The sequence below is a fragment of the Rhinolophus ferrumequinum genome, chromosome X (assembly GCF_004115265.2).
Source record: "Rhinolophus ferrumequinum isolate MPI-CBG mRhiFer1 chromosome X, mRhiFer1_v1.p, whole genome shotgun sequence".
NCBI lineage: Eukaryota > Metazoa > Chordata > Mammalia > Chiroptera > Rhinolophidae > Rhinolophus > Rhinolophus ferrumequinum.
In genome coordinates this window covers 20,182,557-20,202,606 of record NC_046284.1, presented here as the reverse complement: position 1 = coordinate 20,202,606, position 20,050 = coordinate 20,182,557, and the positions used below count along the sequence as shown (strand labels likewise).

At 39.8% G+C, this 20,050-nt stretch overlaps 1 protein-coding gene across 3 annotated transcripts in view; it reads left to right on the top strand.

Moving 5' to 3' along the window:
* SLC9A6 (solute carrier family 9 member A6) overlaps positions 1-18,228 on the top strand; it is a 50,481-nt gene extending 32,253 nt beyond the window's left edge. For 2 of the 3 annotated variants that reach the window (XM_033109139.1, XM_033109121.1), the window contains 5 exons: positions 2,494-2,583; positions 3,774-3,804; positions 6,077-6,156; positions 11,599-11,704; positions 15,415-18,091. In XM_033109139.1, coding sequence (XP_032965030.1) covers positions 2,494-2,583; positions 3,774-3,804; positions 6,077-6,156; positions 11,599-11,704; positions 15,415-15,687 — 580 coding nt within the window. In that variant the 3' untranslated portion in view covers positions 15,688-18,091. Of the gene's footprint in view, positions 1-2,493; positions 2,584-3,773; positions 3,805-6,076; positions 6,157-11,598; positions 11,705-15,414 lie in introns of all 3 variants that reach the window. The other variant, XM_033109130.1, reaches the window with a different exon arrangement.
* The last annotated feature ends 1,822 nt before the right edge of the window (positions 18,229-20,050 follow it).

Sequence of the window (20,050 nt, the reverse complement as noted above, 5' to 3'; positions counted from 1 at the left end):
ACCAGCTTTGCAAGCTTTCTGACCCCATCTTGCCTGTCCTGTAAGTGTAGTTTGGCACTTAGTTATGTACATTACCTTACAGTCTTAGGTTAATTCTTGTTGCTATTCTTTGGGGTTATTTTGGCCCTTTTGCCATGAAAGACTGGAATATAAGTTTCTCTTCCTTCCCCTGAAATTTTTCTAGTACAATTTTGAGGATGCTGATAAGTCCTTAAAATTTAAGATTAATGCAGACTTAGACTTGACTTTGAGTTCTTACTCCTTCCTTTACTAATTCTGTGATCTTAAGCAAGCTCTACTCTTTTTAAGCCTCAGTTTCTTCATTTGTAATGTGTGTTTGGTAGGACCCACCTTCTAGGGTTGTTGTAAGGATTCAGTGAGCTAATGTCTGTAAAGCTCTTAGCACAGCATTGCAAATGTGCCTTTTAGTCATCCATTTGGTAAATACCGATTGAGCACCAACCATGTGCCAGGCACTGATTTAAGCTCTAACTTAGTGGTTCTCAACTGGGGGTGATTTTACCCTTCCCCCATGGGACATTTGGCAATGTCTGGAGCATTTTTGATTGTCACAATCAAAGGATGCCAGTAGTGGCATCTAGTTGGTAGAGGCCAGGGGTGCTGCTAAACACTGCAGTGCCCAGAGCAGCCCCCCACAACAGAGAATGATCTGGGCCAAAATGTCAGTAATGCAAAGGTTGAGACCCTGCTCTAGAGAAGTACAGTGGTAGTAATAAGATAGAAAAGGTCCCTGGTCTCGAAAAGTCTATACTTTAGTGGGAAAAGACAATAAACTACTAAATAAATGAAAACGACAATCTTAGATGATAATACATGCTGTGATGACAAAGAAGGTACTGTGACAGTAAGTGGGGCCCAAGTGTATTTTATAGGCAGAGGTCAGGAGAGGTCAGGAACGGTCTCTCTCAGGTTCCATTTAAGTTCAGTCTACCTGAAGGACAAGGTATTGCCAGTTAAACAGTGAGCAGGAAGAAGAGCAGTCCGAGCAGAGAGGAAAGCAAGTGCAAAGGCCCTGAAGCAAGAATAGTCTTGGCCTGTTTAATGAACAGGAAAAAAGCCCGCATAGCTAGAATATAGTGATGAAGGATAGGTAGGAAATGGGGTGGGCAAAATCCTACCAGGGCAGGGGTTAGCAAATGCGCCCTGTAAAGGGCCAGAGAGTAAATATTTTAGGCCTTGCAGGCCATATGGTCTCTGTCTCAAGTACTCAACTCTAGCGAGAAAGCCCCACAGACAGTACGTAAATCAGGTGGCATGGCTGTGTTCCAACAAGACTTTATTTACACAAAAAGGAGGTGAACCAGAGGTGGCCTGTGGGCCATAGTTTGTGGACCTCTGCTTTCAGGTCTTGTAGGACATGGTAAGGAGTTTGGATTTGAAAATCCAACTGGAAATCTTGTAGGATTATAAAGCAAGGGACTGATATGATCTATTTTGCAGGGTAAAAGCAGCACTCCAGCTGTTGTGTGGACAACGGATCCTCAGTGAGTTAGAGCCAACCAGCCAGCTAGCTATCCCTGTATCCTTGCATAGTTTGTGACAGTCACATTTGGCTCCCTGTCATTTACCACACATACTTGACACTTCTCTGTCTCCGAGCCTTTGCTCCTACTGTTCTGCCTGAATTCTCTTTCACTCCCAAGAAATGCCACAGCTCAAGTGCATATCCCTTTCTGCCCTCTTCCGTTTGTTTAACACAGGGTATCAGACTTGTAATAATATTGTTATAACATTGTAATAATATTGTTAACACCACTTGTGTTAACCATGTATCAGACACTCTTAAAATCTTTAGATGCATTTTCTCATTTAATCCTTGCAGCAACACTGTGCAGTGGATATTATCCCCATCTCCCAGGTGATAAAATCGCGGTTCATTGGGCTGCATAACTTGACACAGCTAGACAGGAGCTGTGGGCGGATTGTAACCCAGCTCTTCCTGATTGCAAAGCCCGTGGGGATGGATTATGCTCCAGTTGTGTCTGCCTCCCCGCTAGTCTGAGAGCCCCTTGAGGGCAGAGGCTGTGTCTAATTCATGTCTGTGCCCTGTGCCTAGCGCAGTGCCTGGCAGATAATAAGTGCTCTCTAAGTGTTTATTACATTGAATTGGCTTCCAACAATATTCCGAGCATTACAGATGTGCTCTCTCCAGGACCACTAGGTGTCACTTTAGATGCACAAATGTGGTTAGAGTGTAATGTGGCTAAGAAGATCCTGAACAGCTTCTGGCCATTTTAACAAAGAAGAAATAAGCCTTTCTTGGAATTACGAATCTGGTCATGGCCATCTGTTTTCAAGTGCTTGACCATGATTCACTTGCCTTCCAGATGAGGTCTTGTATCATTTTCTTCCCTTCGGTGTTATTTGTATTCTGGGATGCTACTGCTACAGCTTCTCACACTGCTGTTTCTTCTGTGTTGTCTGTAGTAGTCACCTTAATCGATAAACATTTGAGCACCTATTGTGTGTCAGGTACTGTGCTAGACTCTGGGGATACAGACATGAATTGAGACATGGCCTTTACCCTCAAGGAGCTCACAGTCTATTTGGGGAGACTGACAGGTAAATAACTATACTGTGCTTAATATTATAAAGAGGAATCTAGAAAGTGCGATAAAAGCACAAAGACAAAAAAATGATTCTGCTTGAAGGGGTCATAGGATGGTTCATTTGGAACTCGGAAAGGAGTAGGAAAAAATGAGGGACAGTGCATTTTAGACACAGGGACCCAGCAGCATGAGCGAAGGCATGGAGGCTCGGGAGAGGACAGAGATTTGGGAGAGGAGCAGTCAGTCGGGTATGGCTAATGGAGGGTGTGTAAAATAGAATAAGGGGAAAGGGAGGCTGGAGTGGGTGGCCAGGTGCTGATTTGTAGAGAGTCTTGAATGCCACACAAAGGACTTTAGACTTGACCCTCCTGGTGGGAAGCCGCTCTCAGAGTCTTTTGTCAAGGGAATAATCCAGTGAGCTCTGTGCTTTAGACAGCTAAATCTAGGGGAGAGTTTGGCAGCTGACAAACCTTATATCCAGTTGCTACAGATCCTGTGAGTCAGAACGAGGCCTGAGTCTGAGCAGTTGGAGTGGAAAGGAGACAGGATCGGAGAGAGCTTAGAGAAAGAACGAGCAGAGTTGGTGAGTGCTCGTGTTGAGGAGATAGAGAGGAGTCAAAGAGAACTTCTTCGTAGTGAAGCTGTTCCCTGGGATATGGAAAGCAGGGATTCTAAGCAGATGAAAAAAAATTATGAAGAACCAAGGCTAATGTCTATCCATTAGCCTGTGGGGGGAAAACAAAACAAAACTGTAATTGGACCCTCTCTTCAGTCATCACAACAGAATGTTACCATGAGAGCTGAGGGATCTGAAAACATACAACTCCCTCTTGGAACTGCATTGTGCCAGCCTTGTTTTTGGAACTACCCGGAGTTCTTATTCAGTAGCTGGGGCAATGCTGCCTTCTTACAGTGGACTTATATTCAGAGAAGCAAGTGGTATTCTTCTGAAACTGGGAAGTGGGGTTTCAAGAAGAGAGTCATTAGTACACCCTGCTTGCCTGAGGATCCAAGCTGTTGCTAAGGAAAGTGGCAGGAGCCAAAATTTTATGTCAACAACCAGAGAAGCAAGAAAACATTAACCATTCCATAGCTTCTGCAATGAAATAAGTAGTTGCCTGACAATATACATATGTAAATAGACTTTATTTTTTTTTTTTTTGGCTTCAAAATCTCATTTGCCTTTTGTGTTTTCTCCTGTAGGGTTGGCGTTGATTCAGACCAAGAACATTTGGTAAATATGCATTTGTGTTGTCCCTGGCATTTCTGTCGAATGTGCAGTTGTTTGGAAAGAAAACAGTCTGCTGTAGACTTCATGCCACTATTATTTAGATCCCTGTCCTATTTTCTTCAGCTTTTAAGTAGCATCATTTCTGGCTTTTCTCATGGAACGATAGAGACAAAACCAACTTTTAGACAGTGTGTCATTATCAGGGGTGACAGCTCTCGTATCTGTGGTCCAGCCTGGTCTTTGGCTACAGAGGAGAGCAGTCCCATAAGCACTCCTGGGTTTTCAAGTGACTTCTCTGGCACAGGGAGCCTTTTTCCACTTTGGTTTGCGCATGAAGGCTTGTCTCTGATGTAAGCCCCACTCCAGCTGCTGTTCCTGTGTAGCTTTCAAATTGGATGACCAGCAGCTGCCCTTGAGAACTGCCTGGAAGCTTTGGACTTCTCAGCCAGTCTTCTGTGCCTGTTCAGGAGACAGCACTGTCTTGCCCCTTGCTCAGCCTGGCCCACATGTCCCTGCCTGCTTCTGTGTGTCACTTTCTTCCTCTGCCCCTGGACCTGGGAGACCGAGCACAGTGTGACTCGGTGCCTTCTCTAGACTAACCATTCTTTTCTGGTATTTTCTATCCACTTTTTAATGATTTCCGAGCACCACTGAATACATGGCTCTGCCCTAGATTTTAGATGGGAAATCACAGAAATCAGGTTTTTGAAGATGGAAAGCATCTCTTTCAAAACATAATTCTGTTTCATCTCTGAAAGAAGCCCTGGTCTATTTGTGTTCAGTGTGTGGTGCAAGAAAACCTTCACCAGGCTTATTTCCTAAATACAAATTTTCTTAGCTGTTGAGTGATGCGTTGTGTATGTGATGTAGTATTTGCCTCTTTTGTGGTCAGACCTTAAAGTGTAATTCCATGGGCTTGAAATACCTGAACAAACCAGGCTGGCTGAATTCCCATGATGCTGAGCTGCTGGGGGTAGCTCCCCAGGCGGTAATAGCGCCTTAGGGCCCACTCAGTATCCAAACAAAAACAAAGTTATGCAGCCCACCAGACAAATGCTGGATCACTATCTCATAAATCTCCACCTGCTACATATGTCACCTCTGTCACCACAGAGGAGAAATGAAAATAGAGTGGCAGGGAGAGAGCCAGGTTGCTGAGTACCACCTGTGACATACAGAAAAAAATAACGTTTTTCCCTTGCCTTGAAAATCCTGTGGGTGTCTTGGTTTGTTGTATTGTTAACTCAGTATTTTGAGGGTCCACTGAGAAGCACAGAGAAACAGTATAGTAAAAATGGAGTGTGTGGAGGTTGGGTGTGCAGATGTTTATGTGGTGAGGGGATCGTGAGATTTATACATTAATTGATCTTCAAAAAGCCAGACACTTAAACCTGGGCCTGCTGATGTGAAAGGAAATGCAGGTATTTTTCGACTCTTGTAAGGCCATGCAGTGTTCTCAGACATTTTTATATTATGTATACATGTTGAAAGGAACTGTCATTTATTTCGAAGATCGTGAGGGATAGGAAGGAACCACAACCCAGAATCTAAACTCTGTGCTCTTCAAAAATCGTGGAATCATAGAACATTCGTGCTAGAAAGGGCCTTCGAAGTCCTCTAACCCTTACATTGTATGCATGAAGAAATTCAGGCCCACAGAGGGAAAGGGACTTGCCTAACTAGTTCATGTCAGAGCTCAGATGAACCAGATTGCCTAACTGCCCCGCTACTGACAGCACCATATTACAGATAAGGACCCAGCTGATGTTTTTAGAAGCTGTTTTTGAAGAGGCCTGCTTGCTATGTTAGTTTTCAAACTTCCTAGCCAGTCAGGCTTACCATAAAATGTGTCTGCTTTCATTTTGCTAGTGTTCTAAGAACATAGTAGCAACTTTGAAAACGTCCATTACTTTTGGGACCCATGATAACTCCCCAAGATAGGGTTGTCAGTGTGATATTTTCTACTTAAGGTGCAATTCGCACTGTGGGTGTAAACCTTTCACATTTAAGGGATGAATTATCTCACATTGATTTTTTAAAATGATAGTAAACTCACAAATCAGCAAGCAGCCTACGTGATGGAAGTGTTCAGAAAAACATTTCAATTTCTTATTCCAAAACCACAATGTACAAGCTATTAAACTTCTAATGTTCTCTATGTTGGAGAGTATCTCATACATAAAGCGTTATATTTCTGATTCTATAAAGAAATGACCCTAAATAAATGTGTTCTTATCTTTGTGTATGTATTGATTTCTTCATTATTTGTTTGCAGGGTATTCCTGAAAATGAAAGAAGAACTACCAAAGCGGAGAGTGCCTGGCTCTTCCGGATGTGGTACAACTTTGATCATAAGTATCCTTAACTGAGAAAAACATGTTAGTATGGACATGGACAATTACAGTTCAATAGAGCGACTCTTTTGACCATTCCCTTCCTGAAGCAGACTATAAAACCTGCCTTTGGTCTTCCCTTTCCCCTTCAGTTTAGTAGGTAGAGAAGGTCGTTAAAGGAAACCCGCACAAATGAATTCCTCTGAAAAACCCAAGATAGGGATTGGTTATTGCAGAAACTGGCTGTGTGAAGGGGATTCAGGAGCCCTTATGATAGACTCTCTTTGCTATATAGGTTTATTTACTGAGCAAACTTGAATATTTGTTGTACTGTAGCTAATTTAGTGAATCCTAAAGTATTTGTCGATTCTTGTCAGTGTACTTGTTAGAATAAGAGAGGAAAGACTGCCTTAGGAAAAAGCACGTAATGTTAGATGCCACAACAGTCAGCGATAGGCCTTTTTTCTCGGACCTTTCCAAAAACCGGCAGATTCTCCTCTCTACTCAGAACGCCCGTGTTTCACTGTTTGCCACTTTCTTTATTGTTCTTTGTAACAGTCTTCTTTATAGCTATACTTTGGGTCATGTTATATTCTATAACCTGTTTAAATTATGCCTTTTTTTAAAAAAAAACATTTTAACACTCACTATTAAAATTAATTTATTTGAAAATGGAACTAGTAAGAGGTACCATGGAGTTCTGGCTCACACTTATCAGTAAGTGAATCAAAACCTGGTTTATGTTCCATTGAAGCAAATTTGGGACAACCACAACATTTTCCCCCTGCTTTCGCCTTTCTGATCAAAGTATTGTATATTTAAGAAAAATGCACTTGAAACTTATCATTAGAATCTACTACTTACTGTAGTCTGTTGGATAGAATTTTACGTTCACTTTTTCCAGTACTCAAAATTAAATTACTGTATGGAAATAAAAATGTAAGCATATCTGTGGTATTAAGACTCCCATTAGGGAAAAAGATCCTGGCTCTTTAAAATTGCTTAATGATTATGTCATTACTTTTGGCTCCATTTTCAGCATTTTGGGTATAAGCCACTCCCATCTCTCTTGGGACTTTTCATCCCTCTGATTTAACAAAAATTGTTTAGTGTTTCCTGCATAAAATGTCCTGTATATTTTCTGCATAATATGCAAAACAATGAAATGATCCTAATGTAGAGAAAGGGTAGAATAATAGCTTATTTTTTCTGTGTATTCTCATAGAACTAACCACCAAAACTTGTTTGACTCAGTTACTACCCTATTAAGTAGTACGACCTGGTAATTATAAAACCTAGTGCTCTAGTGGAATGAAGCATTCCTCATTCTAGATTACAGTTTCTTCGTGTAGCCAGATTGTTTGTTTTAATTGAGATACAACTTAAACACAGTAATGTACACAAATCTTAAGTGTACAGCGTAATGAATCTTGACCTACGTATGCACCTGTGTGCCTGCCATGCATATAAAGTATATACAACATTTTCAGCACCCCAGAAAGCACCGTGTTCAGCACCCCAGAACACGCACCCACTGTGTTCCCTTGTAGTCAGTAATGCCTTCCCCATCCACCTGCAAAGGACAACCACTATTCTCATTTCTAGCAACGTGGATTAGTTTTACCTCATTTTGTTCTTCATATAAATGCAATCATATATTATGTATTATTTTATGCCTTGCTTCTTTCACCCAACGTTGTAAAATTTATCCGTGTTGTTGCCTGTGCCAGTAATTCATTCTTTTTCATTGCTAGTTAGTATTCCATAGTATGAACATACAACAGGGTTGGGGTTTTTTTTAACCACCTACTGTTGATAAACACTTGGTTTGTTTCCAGCTTTTGGCTATTGCAAATAAAGCTAAACATTCATGTACGAGTATGTATCTTTTGATAAACACAGGCACCCGTTTCTTGAGTTAGATACCTAGGAGTGGAATTTAGGGCAAGTGTGTGTTTAGCTTTTATAAATATTGCCAACCAGTTTTCCAGAGTTGTTGTAACTAATTTACACCTGCACCAGCAAGCCAAGGGAGTTCCAGTTGTCCCACATCTCCACCAAAACTTTGTATCTGTCAGCCTTTTAATTTTTAGCCATTTTGATGGGTGTGTGGTGATACCTCCTGTGGTTTAATTTGCATTTCTGTGATAACCAGTGAGGTTGAGCATCCTTTCCTACCTTCCTTGGCCATTTGAATATCCTCATTTGCGAAGTGTGTTTGTTCAGTTCTTTTTTGCCCATTATTGAGTTGTCTTGTCTGATTTGAAGTTCTTTCTATATTCCTGAATGGGTTCTTTATTGGTTATATGTATCATGAATATCTTCTCCCCATCTCTAGCTCATTTTTTTGTGCTCTTAATCCTGTCTTTTGAGGAACAGATATTCTTCATTTTAATGAGCTTCATTTTATCAGACTTTTTCTTTTATGGGTAGTACTTTTTATATCTTAAGAAATCTTTTATATCCCAAGGTCATGAACGTATTTTCTTGTTTTCTTCTAAAAATGTGATTGTTCTAAGCTATCATATTTGAGTTTGTGTATGATGTGTAGTATGGGTCAAGATCTGCTTTTTTCTATAGGGCTATTCAACTGACCCAGTATCATTTATTTAAAATACCATCCTTAACCCACTGAATTGCAGAGGAGCTTTTGTTGTAAATCACTAAGGCCATATAAGTGGGGATCTGTTGCTGGACTCCTTTCTATTTATCTATTTTTACATCAATACCAAACTCGCTTAATTATTGTACTTTATCCTCTATGTTTGTTATTCTTAAGTATTGCTTTGGCTATTTTTGGCTCATTGCACTTTCATCTAAATTTTAGAAACAGTTTGTAATTTCCCATATACTCACACACACAAAAAAATAAATCCACTGGCAATTTTATTGGGTTTGTATTAAATCTATAGATGAATTTGGAGAGAACTGACATTTTAACAACGTCTAGTCTTCCAATCCTTGAGCACAATATTTCCCTCCATTTATTTAAACCTTCTTTAATTTCTCTCATTAATGTTTTGTAGTTTTCAGTGACAAGCTTTGCACATCTTTCATTAGATTTATCCCAAAGTATTTGATATTTTTATGCTATTGCAAATGTTTTTTTTTATTTCCTACGTGTTTGTTGTATTTTAGATACACAGTTGGATTTTTAGATATTGACCTTGTATCCAGCAATCTTGTTAAGTTCACTTATTATTTTTAATAATTTGTAGATTCTTTTTGGTTTCTGTACATACAAACAAGTGAATAATAATGTTTTCTTTCCCCAATACCTTGTATTTCCTTTTCATGTCTTACTATACTAGCTGGACCTCTGCACTATAGTATAGAATATAAATGATGATGGTGGACATTTTTGTCTTATTCCTGACCTCAGGGGGACATTTTCTGGTATTTCATTATAAAGTGTTATATTAGCTGTAAGTTGTTGAAATATCCTTTTCAAATTAAGAATATTCCCTTCTATTTCTAGTCTGCTGAGAGTTTTTTTTTTATCGTGAACAGGTATTTAATAATTATCAGATACTTTTTCTGTATCAATTGAGATCATGTATTTATTTTATTCTCCTGTAATTGTGTAATTGTGCTGATTTTCATTGATTATTTGAATGTTAAACCAATCTTGCATTGCTAGAACAAGTCCCACTTGGTCACGATGTGTTATTCTTTGTATATGACACTGGATTTAATTTGCTAATATTTTGTGTCCAATTTTTGTGTATTTTCATGAGCGACACTGGCTTGTGATATTTTTCCTTGTAATGTCTTGTCAAGTTTCTATAACAAGATTATGCTGGTGTTATAAAATGAGTGGGGAAGAATTTTTCTCTTTTTTCCATTTTCTGGAGGATTGGTGTTATTTCTTCCTTAAGTGCTGGAGAGATTTTTACCAGTGAAGCCACCTGGGCCTGAAGTGTTTTGTATAAGAAGGTTTTTAATTTCTTTGATAGATATAGGACCATTCAGATTTTCTTTTTTTTTCTTCTGTCAATCTTTGGTAAGTTTTGGTTTTTAAGGAATTTGTTTATATAGAGTTAAAAACCAAGACTTGGTAGCCTCACTACTACCCTATTAAGTACCATTAGACTAAGATCTGGTAGTTTCTATACACAGTGCACCAGTGGACTTTATCATTCCAGGTTTTCAGTGGTTTTGTATGGCCAGATGTTTTATAAAGTAACAGAAGTGCATTTATGTATAGTAGTTTAATCTTTACTTAGAATTTATAAATACGGGAATTCATTATTTTCTCTGACTTCCTCATTTTTAATTGAAAACCTTAGGTTGTAATTTTAGAAAGTGGGAATATATATGCGTCTTTTTCCCTTTCTTTACTTTTTTTTTTTTGATTCACTCTTTTTTTTTCTTCTGAGTATTGTATATATTATCACGTCTATTTTTATTTTTAGTTTTTGGAGAATAAACAAATACTGAAGTGAGGGTCTATGATAGAGGAACTAGTGATACATAATTTTTTACAATGTTTTTAGAATTGAATTTCCTTTAATACTGAACTTGTAGGGCTTTGGTTCAGCAAGATTTTAGGTGTTTCTCAATGATGGTTGTTCTGTAGTTTAGTTGTAATTTTGATGTGGTTGTGAGAGAAGGTAAATACAGCATTCACCTACTGTGTCATCTTGGCTGGAAACCTTATTAAAAATTTTAAATCACTAAATATTAAATCTGAATAATCAGCAACATAAGTTATTGACAGTTGTATATTCAACTGCAGATGAATTAAAATATTACTATTCAATTTAATGTAACTAACATTAAATAAAACAGTCTTTTTAAAGTGAAAAGAGTATGTATTTTATATCAGTTTAACAAATATTTATAAACTATCTACTGGGGAAATTAAAGCAGCTTATCCAAGTGTATATTATGTTTTATATAGAATTAAAATATTGTATAATTTAAAAAAATAGGATTGAATTTCCTTTAATACTAAAGTTTCAACTCATGCAAAGGGCCAGCTAAATCCACAATAAATGATTCAAACCATTTATTAGTGTATTGTACACTACTGGAATATTTCATCTCTTTTCTGACTGTTAATCATTCTTTACTTCGTATCTCCTTCAGTGCTAAATTGAGAGAGATTTTGTCTTTTTGGTTTCAGTGAAGCCAGAAAGGCAACAAGACGTGGTGGAAAGGGCACAGGATTTGGAATCAAACCAATCTGGGGTTGAGTATTGGTCCTTCATTTACTTAATTGTGTGACTTTAGGCAGATCATGGACCTCTCTGAGCCTCAGTTTCCATACTTGTGAAATAGAGATAATAAATCGCCCTATGCTAGCTGACGGACATAATGTGGTAATGAAATGAGATGACATATGTGAAAGCCCTTTGCTGTCCTCTGAAATGGTTGATACACTGTGATACGCTGTGTCAAATGAGTTGTTCTTTTAAATTTTTATGAAGAAAGGAACAGAGCTCTTCCTTAACCAGCACAGCTATCTGAAGCCTCTGCTCACACACAGTGGGCCTCCTCTTACAACAACACTGCCTGCCTGCTGTGGACCCATTGCGAGATGCCTAACCAGCCCCCAGGCTTATGAAGTAAGTGGGTTTTATCCAAAACCTGAGTTCTTGATTAGGTTGAATTTATCTGCTCTGTGGCTGGGTTACTAGTTTTGTTTTGTTTTGTTTTGCTTGCCTTTAAGGTATAAGCTCCATGTTTTGCTCAGCCAGAAAATACACTGAAATCTATAAATCATAGCCTTTGAAACATCATTTGAAAACAGATCTAGAATAGTACCTCATCTTGCTGTTGGCAATTTTTTTTTCTTTCTGTTTCCATGCTGATTTTCATTGATTTGCAGTATGTGCCTGAGCTCAGTACTAAATGTGTATGTTTTAATCTATAAATTAGGATTGTCACAGTCATATTGAGAGGATTAATAAAACAATTTATTAATCAGATGATCTTTTATTTCATACTTTTCATCTTTGGATATTAGGAAAGGTTTATCTACCTTTGTTCCACATTGCTGGGAGGCGTGAGCATATCTAGATGTGCATATCTAGATGTAATCTACATACCACATTTTTTTCTTAGCTACCAAGATATGATTGGTGATTCAGCAAGTATTGCAACAAAGAAAGGAATGACAAATGCTAACCAGCTTTTATTTTAAAATATGAACATTTTATTTTTCAAGTTCTTTTTAAAAAAACTTTTGCTTCTAACTTAACCCTTCAAAAGTAATCTGGCATCAAAGACAGTGCCCATGATAACAAAACCCACCAGTTTTGACTACTCTGATGCAACACCTTGAGTAGAGAGGTGAGGCTGTGGTGAAGCAGTGTAGGCCTGCACCTCCCAGTTCCCTCCGGCCTTCTCTGTGCTGTGTTAGTGCAGACCCCACACGGAAGGTGTGGGGAAGAGGAGACTTACTGGGGATGGCGCCTGGGTCAGGGAGGAGTCCCCTACAGCTTTGTGTTACACTGACTCACGCGCATTTCCGACAGATTGTGCTGGTGGGGTAAGGGGAACACCCCATGTTGTCTCCCCCTCCCTCATTGCCCACCCCCTACCCCCAAGCACATTCTCCGTTCCCTCTGCCCTGTTAGCCCACGTGGCTCTGTGCAGAGGGGTCAGCCGGCTCTGTTGGTAAGTCAGTGAGGCTTGGCCCTTGGATTCCAGAGACCCACTTGGCCATCACAAAAAGCCAGACGAGTTCCACAAGAACCGTGTGTCCTGTGGAATAAAGCAAAATACAACATCATTGTATTAGTATCCTAGTGCTGCTGTAATACAGTAGCACAACTGAAGGGTTTAACAACAGAAATTGATTGTCTCACAGTTCTGGAGGCTGGAAGTCTGAGGTCAAGGTGTGGGCAGGGTTGGTTCCTTCTGAGGTCTGTGAGGGACAACCTGTTTCATGCTCCTCTCCTGGCTCCTGCTGCTTTGCTCGCAAGCTTTGGCATTCCTTGGCTTATAGATTCATCACACAGATCTCTGTCTTCATCTTCACATGGCGTTCTCTGTGTGTGGGTGTGTGTACATACAAATTTCCCCTTTTTTATAAGGACACCCAGCAGTCAGTCATATTGGATCAGGGCCCATGCTAACGACCTGATGTTAACATTCATAGGTACTGGGGGTTAGGATTTAAACGTCTTTTGCAGGGACACAGTGTAACTCACGACAACCATAAAATTAATTTTTAATGTTACTTTTGTTGTTAACGACTCTTTTTAGTTATAAAAGTAATATGCTGTGGTCAAATATTCAAACGATATGGAATGTACAGTGAGAGATAAAAGTTGCCTTCCTTCTCCCACCTGTATCCCCCAGAGGCAGTCTTTATTAAGGGTTTATTGTGGCTACTTCCTGATATATTTTATGGTCACAGACTTATATGTGTATATACAGCTGTTTATTATTGTTTTACACAAATGGGATCACAATCAGTGTATTGTCCTGCTGCTTGCTTTTGTTTGCTTAATGATACATCATGGATACCTTTCTATGAGTACACGAGGTGCATTACCTTCTCTTTATTTGTGGCTTCATAGTGGCCCGCTGTGTGGCTACGCCGAGAGTGATTTCATCAGTCTCCTATGGATAGACCTTTAAGCTGTTTCCTTTTCTTTTTTGTTTTTGCAAACAGTGTTTATGGTGAATGTCCTTGTGCATATAAATTTACTCAAGTATATAAAGGTGTATAGAATAGATTTTAAAGGTTAAATTGCTGGGTGAAAAGGCATATGCATTTAAAAATTTGATAGCTGTTGCCCCAAACCTCAAACTTAATAAAGACATGAGAAGGTGCTAAAGAGCCCCTGCTGACGTGTGAAGGTGCCACAGAGCTTTATTGTGAGTATTGATGAATCAAGTGACAGACACTAGTTACACTTAGTGTTCTAACTAGTTTGGGCAGGAAGGGATTATGACTGGTTGGTGGTTATGGGTTTGGTTTTCAATTCACATGTCTTTGAGTATTTAAGCAAATTTCTAGCAACAACAAATTACGTTTTTGTTATTTTTATCTAATGGTCTTCGCAGTCTGTTTGACTCTTTTGGATAAATGTAAAATTTTCAAACACACATAGGGTTGGACAGCTGGATGTAAGATGTTTCTATCAGCTCTATTTCCCTCAAGGAGTGTAGTCACAGACTGTTTTTGCTCGGTCAGTATGAGTATTTAGACTCATTATCACTCTTTACATTAAAAAATGACTTTCTGATTTTTAAAAATAGTATGTATTTATTATAATGAAATTTCAGATAGTACAGAAACATAAAGAAGAAAATAAAAATCAGTAGCAATCCTGTCACGCACAGCTAACTATCATCATTTTAGCTGAATACCCTTCCAGACTTTTCTATGCACACATACATTTTTTTTTTTTTTTACCAAAATGGCACTATATATTCTTGACTTATTTCCCTTTTGTAGAACTTTAATTATACTCCTTTGGCCATAAAGTTTCCATTAGAACCAAAGCTTATCAACCTGGGAGACAAGTATGCAGTTGAACGTTCAATATACAGAGGGTGCCAAACAAATGTGTACACATTTTAAGAAAGGAAAGAAACTGTATTAAAATTGTAAGACTCATTGTATACCAGTAACAAAAGATGAATGCAAGTCATGTGTATACATTGTTTTGGCACCCCCTGTATTTGGGGGATATTGTATTCCTAGGCATTGTTAATACAGAAGTAAAAGCTTCATTTATATAAATCTATCCAATAATCAATTGAACCTATATTTAGTGAATGCTTTCTGCATGCTTCAAACTGTTAGGTTGTTGTACTAGAGCATAGAAGGGACTTAGCCTAGTACCGGGGCGGGGCACACAGAACAGACCAGTGCCCATGCAGTTATGGTACATGGGCGAGTGCCGCTCTAGGGAGAGGGCTAAGTACAGGATGCCAGGGGAGAACACAGGAGGGACACCTGAGCGAGCCTTGGAAGATTAAGGATAACTTCCGGGAGAAAGTGACTTTTAAGCCAAGACCTCATCATGTGGAGGAGGGCAAAGGGGACAGGAGGTAGGAGAAAGCTTGAGAGATTTGAGCAGCTGTCAGCAGTTCAGTCCAGCGGGCACACAGTGGGGCTCTTGGGATAGGGAAAGCAGACTGTGGTGGGAGATGAAGCTGAAGGCCAAAGTCAACAGCATCTTTTAGGCCAAGGCAAGGACTTTAGACTATCCCAAGGACAGCAGGCCTCCCCGGAGGCGTTCACATGGAGAGTCTTTATTGGAAATGTTTCTTGAATTTCACAACAATTCTTAAAACGTATTTTATTTGCTTTTAGAACCAGGAACAATTGAAAGATGATGACTCTGATCTTATTCTCAATGATGGCGATATTAGTTTGACGTATGGGGATTCCACTGTGAACACCGAATCAGCCACAGCTGGTGCACCGAGGAGATTTGTGGGAAACAGTTCTGAAGATGCCTTGGATCGGGAGGTTGCATTTGGAGACCATGAACTGGTCATTCGGGGAACACGCCTGGTTCTTCCTATGGATGATTCTGAACCCCCATTAAATTTGTTAGATAATACGAGACACAGTCCAGCCTAAACTTACTAATACTCATTTAGTGATTTGTAAAATTTGCACATGTGATTGTGAAGAAATTCGTACTACCTAAAAAGTCCCAGTGCATGTCTCTGAATGTTTAAGCTATATAAATGCTATTTATATGGCATCGAAAGAATATAAATATCCTGTACAAGGCAGATTGTGAACAAACTTTTTTTTATGTTTTATTGGCTGCACTGTTTTAGAAAGTTATTTTCACAGTGATGTTGTGTGTTTCATTAGCTTTATGTCTCAGTTAAAGTATAAAAAGTGACAGATTTACTCTTTGTTGTATTTACCTGACCCTTAACCAGAGTACCATGTTCTTGTGATGTAAATTAATTTTGTTTTGTGGGAGGGGCGGGGGAGAGGAACGAGGGAGTGTTATTTCTGGGGGAGCCCAGCGGGGAGAGGTTCCTTTGTTGGGAAACTCAGTGTTGATTGCTGCTGCCTTTGTCATGACCTTTTTCTTTCCGTTTTCTCTGGTGACCTGTTGTGGCGCAAGAGGCTGATGGCATTCGGATCTTGCCCTGTTCAGGTTGGGGAGTGGAGTGCAGGACCCTTTCTCCCCCCTGCTCTGAAAGACCAGATCCACTGATGACAGTACACTGCTGTTGGGAAAAGAAGGCTGCAGATGACTTCCAAGACTTGGTTTCTTTGCTTTCAGACCAAGACCATAGGAGGAGACGCATCCAGCCAGCTTAGCCAAAGGACAGGTGTATATAGTTCAGGGTACCCGATTTCGATTTGGAAGGGCTGGGAGGGCAGGAGGGGAATAAACGGAATGATGGTTTCGGAGGTTTCTTCCCAAATATGTAAATATTCTATACCGGATAAGTTTAAATAAGAAACTCAATTGCTGCTTACTTTTTGATTCTGTACTTTATCTGTATAGTAAGCTTTGTGGTCAGAAGTTTTTATATCAATTTAAATCGCTGCTCTTTAGCAGCCAACAGGAGCAAAATGGAAAAATTTTGAACTTACTGTGTCTAATTGTCATTTGTTAGTCTGTAGTTGATGTTAAAAGTTAATTTATGAATCCATGATCATTGCACACTACACTGAAGTCTGTCATAAGAGAAATTCTGTGCTCCGGAGAGCTTATCCTGAGAGCCGTGATGCGTCTGCGTACCGGTGTAGTTGTCTTCATTTTTGTGTTACTTTTTAATATGAAATACCTAAGCTGCCATGTGTTTTTGTTTTTTACAGTTTTCCAGGAAGAGTACGTAACAGTTTTCCATTTCATATTCAGAGTATGAAAGTGGATACTATTTTGTAATGCCGAAAATACCTAAAGGGGCATTCAACGCTTGGGAGGGGGATACTTTCTGATGTTGATTCTGACCTGTTAATGTTTCAGAAGGAAAACAGAAACTTTTGTGGACTCCCCCCACCTTCCCCCCCCGCTCGGGTCTTAGTAGCATTGCCTTAAATCATACCCAGTTCAAAAATTGGTTTATTTACATGATATTCAAATTTTCCAATGAAAAATAACTTGCCCCCCAAAATGTACGTATTCTCCCAAAGGTATCTGTGCAGTTCCAGACACTCCTTGAGATTTTAAGGGAATCCTACAGTTGAACCCTCGAGTGGCAGCTCTAACTGTTGGCAGAGCCATTTGTTATGTAGTGGTAGCGACTTTCCTGCTATGCAGGAACCTGTGAAGTGTGCATTTTATATGATGTGTGCCTCTTCATGCAGTCAATAATTTCTTGTTAATGTATGTTTGAGGGGCTTTGAACTTCACCGTCATTTACCCATGAAGTTATTCACATTGTAAAAGGTTATACAAGAAATTAACTACCTTTTTTATTCTGTCAGGTTACTGAGCTCACTTTATGAAAATGACTGTAAATACTTAGCATGACAAATTCAGTAACTTGTCTGTTTCAGCATGCATAAGACTGTTTCTTAGGGAAACTGATAACGCTTGACTCAACTAAATCTGCCTTCATACATTATCAAAGGGGAACCAAGCCTGCCGTGCTTCCATCAGCACCTGGAAGATTCTCCTCTCCTCTAATCTGTGTGCACATCTGCAAGCAAAGAAGTAAAAACCAAACTGCTCATCCATCTGCTGGGTTTAGATACCTGAATGAACCTAGATGAAGTAGTCTGAGTTGCCATCATGCACAAGTAGAACTGCTCTCGGACTTGTTTTTCTGTTATTTGTGGACCCTACACGTTTGAATGACTTGAATGTTGCATCTTTTAAAGTTATTTTTTGAGGTTCCTTGACATTTTATCCTAGTTGTCTGTGTTTGGCAATGTGCTGTTAAAGTAATAGACTTTTAATCTTTATGTATTTTTTTGTTTCCCCTTGGAGTGCTTGGACAGATGTTATAGTGGTTTCTTTTAGGAAAATCTGTCATTAAAAACAAAATTATAGCCTTGCGAATAACCACTCACCGTATTTGAGTCACAGTTTATTCTAGTGAGAACTAAATAGTGCTGACTTCATTTATTTTTCTACCTATATACCTAGTGGGAAAGGAGGAAGACTGATGTTTAAAAAAGAAACAAACAGAAACCTAACAGAACGTAACTTATGGGGTGGCAAATTTTTGGTGCTTATGTGTAAGGCTGGATATATTTGCTTATGGTCACGATTGGACCATTTCAGCAATGTGACTCAAAGCAGTCGAATCCTGTCGCATTGATTTGTAGCCTGTTAGCTCTGTAATGGATAATGTCATGAAAATGTTAGTTTCATTCTATGGAGAGAGTAAATTCTGTATCCAGTTAGGTAGAAAGGCAGTTCAAAGTTTGGCTAAAAACATGATCACACAAATAGTCCTTTTTCCAAGTTAAAGCTAGGTCTTTCTTTTTGTAAATGAGAAGTTTTGTAGGTTAGAGTTTGCTGACAGCAGTTTTATCCAGTCTAGTAATGGCACCAACCACACTCTTACTGTTTCGTTACCATCCTCTCCAGCTTCCTCGTTCATGGTCCTGGGTATAGGTGGTGGGCCTGCACACCACAGGTTCTTTTCTTGACCAAACCCCTGTTTTCTAATTCTCAGATCAAATGCTACGTTAGATTTGAGCAAGTACATTCGTTAACCTGACTCAATGCAGGAGTGTAAGGAGGTGAAAGCAGTGATGTTTTGACTTAATCAGAAAGTCCTTGATAGGAAGTACCCCCCACAGATAGGATGCAGTATGAGGTAGGAGGCTAGAAGTAACTTGGAAATGGTAACAGTAGTTCCTCTTTTGAGCCCCTCTTAGGTAAGACAATGTGTATATGCGGTATTTTTAAATCTCCATTTTAATTTAATCATATTCATGCCATGAGGGTACATTCTATTCTCATTTCAATGATTAGGAAACAGGTTCAGGGAAGTTGTCACGCTGCTAGTAAGTGAAATAGCCAGGGCTCAAACCCAGTCTTGACCGGAAGACTGGACTGTTCACCCTTTCTGTACTGGCTCCAGCGGCAGGCTCCGGGCTAACCCAGCTGGAGGAGACCTACAAGGCTGGTGAAGGGCGTTGCAGACTTGTCTTGCCCACCACCTGCTTGGCATCAGGCCAGGCTAGGGCATGAGGTCTCAGCTCTGTCCCTCCACTTGCTGTATTGTTGCCTGCAGACATGAGTTCCCCGGATGGGATGTTTCTCAAATTCTTAGTGAAGTGCTCTCCTGTGTGTCTGAGCCCGTGGGCAGGGCACCCTGCCGAGCACCACGCCTTCACACTCCACTTTCCAATGTTTTCACCACGGGGCCCATGTCTAATGGCAGAGCTTGTGGTCAGAACAATGGCTCTGTGGCCACATAGTTTGGCGTACCAGAAAAAAATGCAGACTTTGGCGTTATACAGACCCGGGTTGAAATCCAGATTCTGCTGCTTGCTTACTGTGTCCCATCGGCCAGTTACTTGACTTTGCTGAGCCTTTCCACTTTCTTAGCCGTAAAGTTAATTCATTCGAGGAATATTTGAGTGCTTCTTTTGTGCCACACAGGGGATATAGCAGCAAACAACAACGCCTGCTCTCACAGAGCATATTCTACAGGAAGGAGATGCTAACAGCTATCAGGTTGTTCGAAATCATTCATGCAAGAAAGACTGCCTTCTGTTAAGGTAATATCTGTCTTAAATAATCAGCAAATAACTTCGAACACAATAGTCGTAAGGCTATGATGGGAAACTACGAGAGTCTGTGAGGGGACTCGCTCTGGTGGTAGGGGAAGAGGGAGGATTTTCCTGACCAGGTGATATTTCAGCTTAGCCCTCAAAAGTAAGCAAAGAGGCAACTCGATGGAGGGACTGAGGATGAGGAACTCGCTGGTCAGAGTGAAGAGTCACAGCTCTCCACCTACAATGGATCTTCCATACAACATGCAATCACATAGTTACTGCGTGACCAACA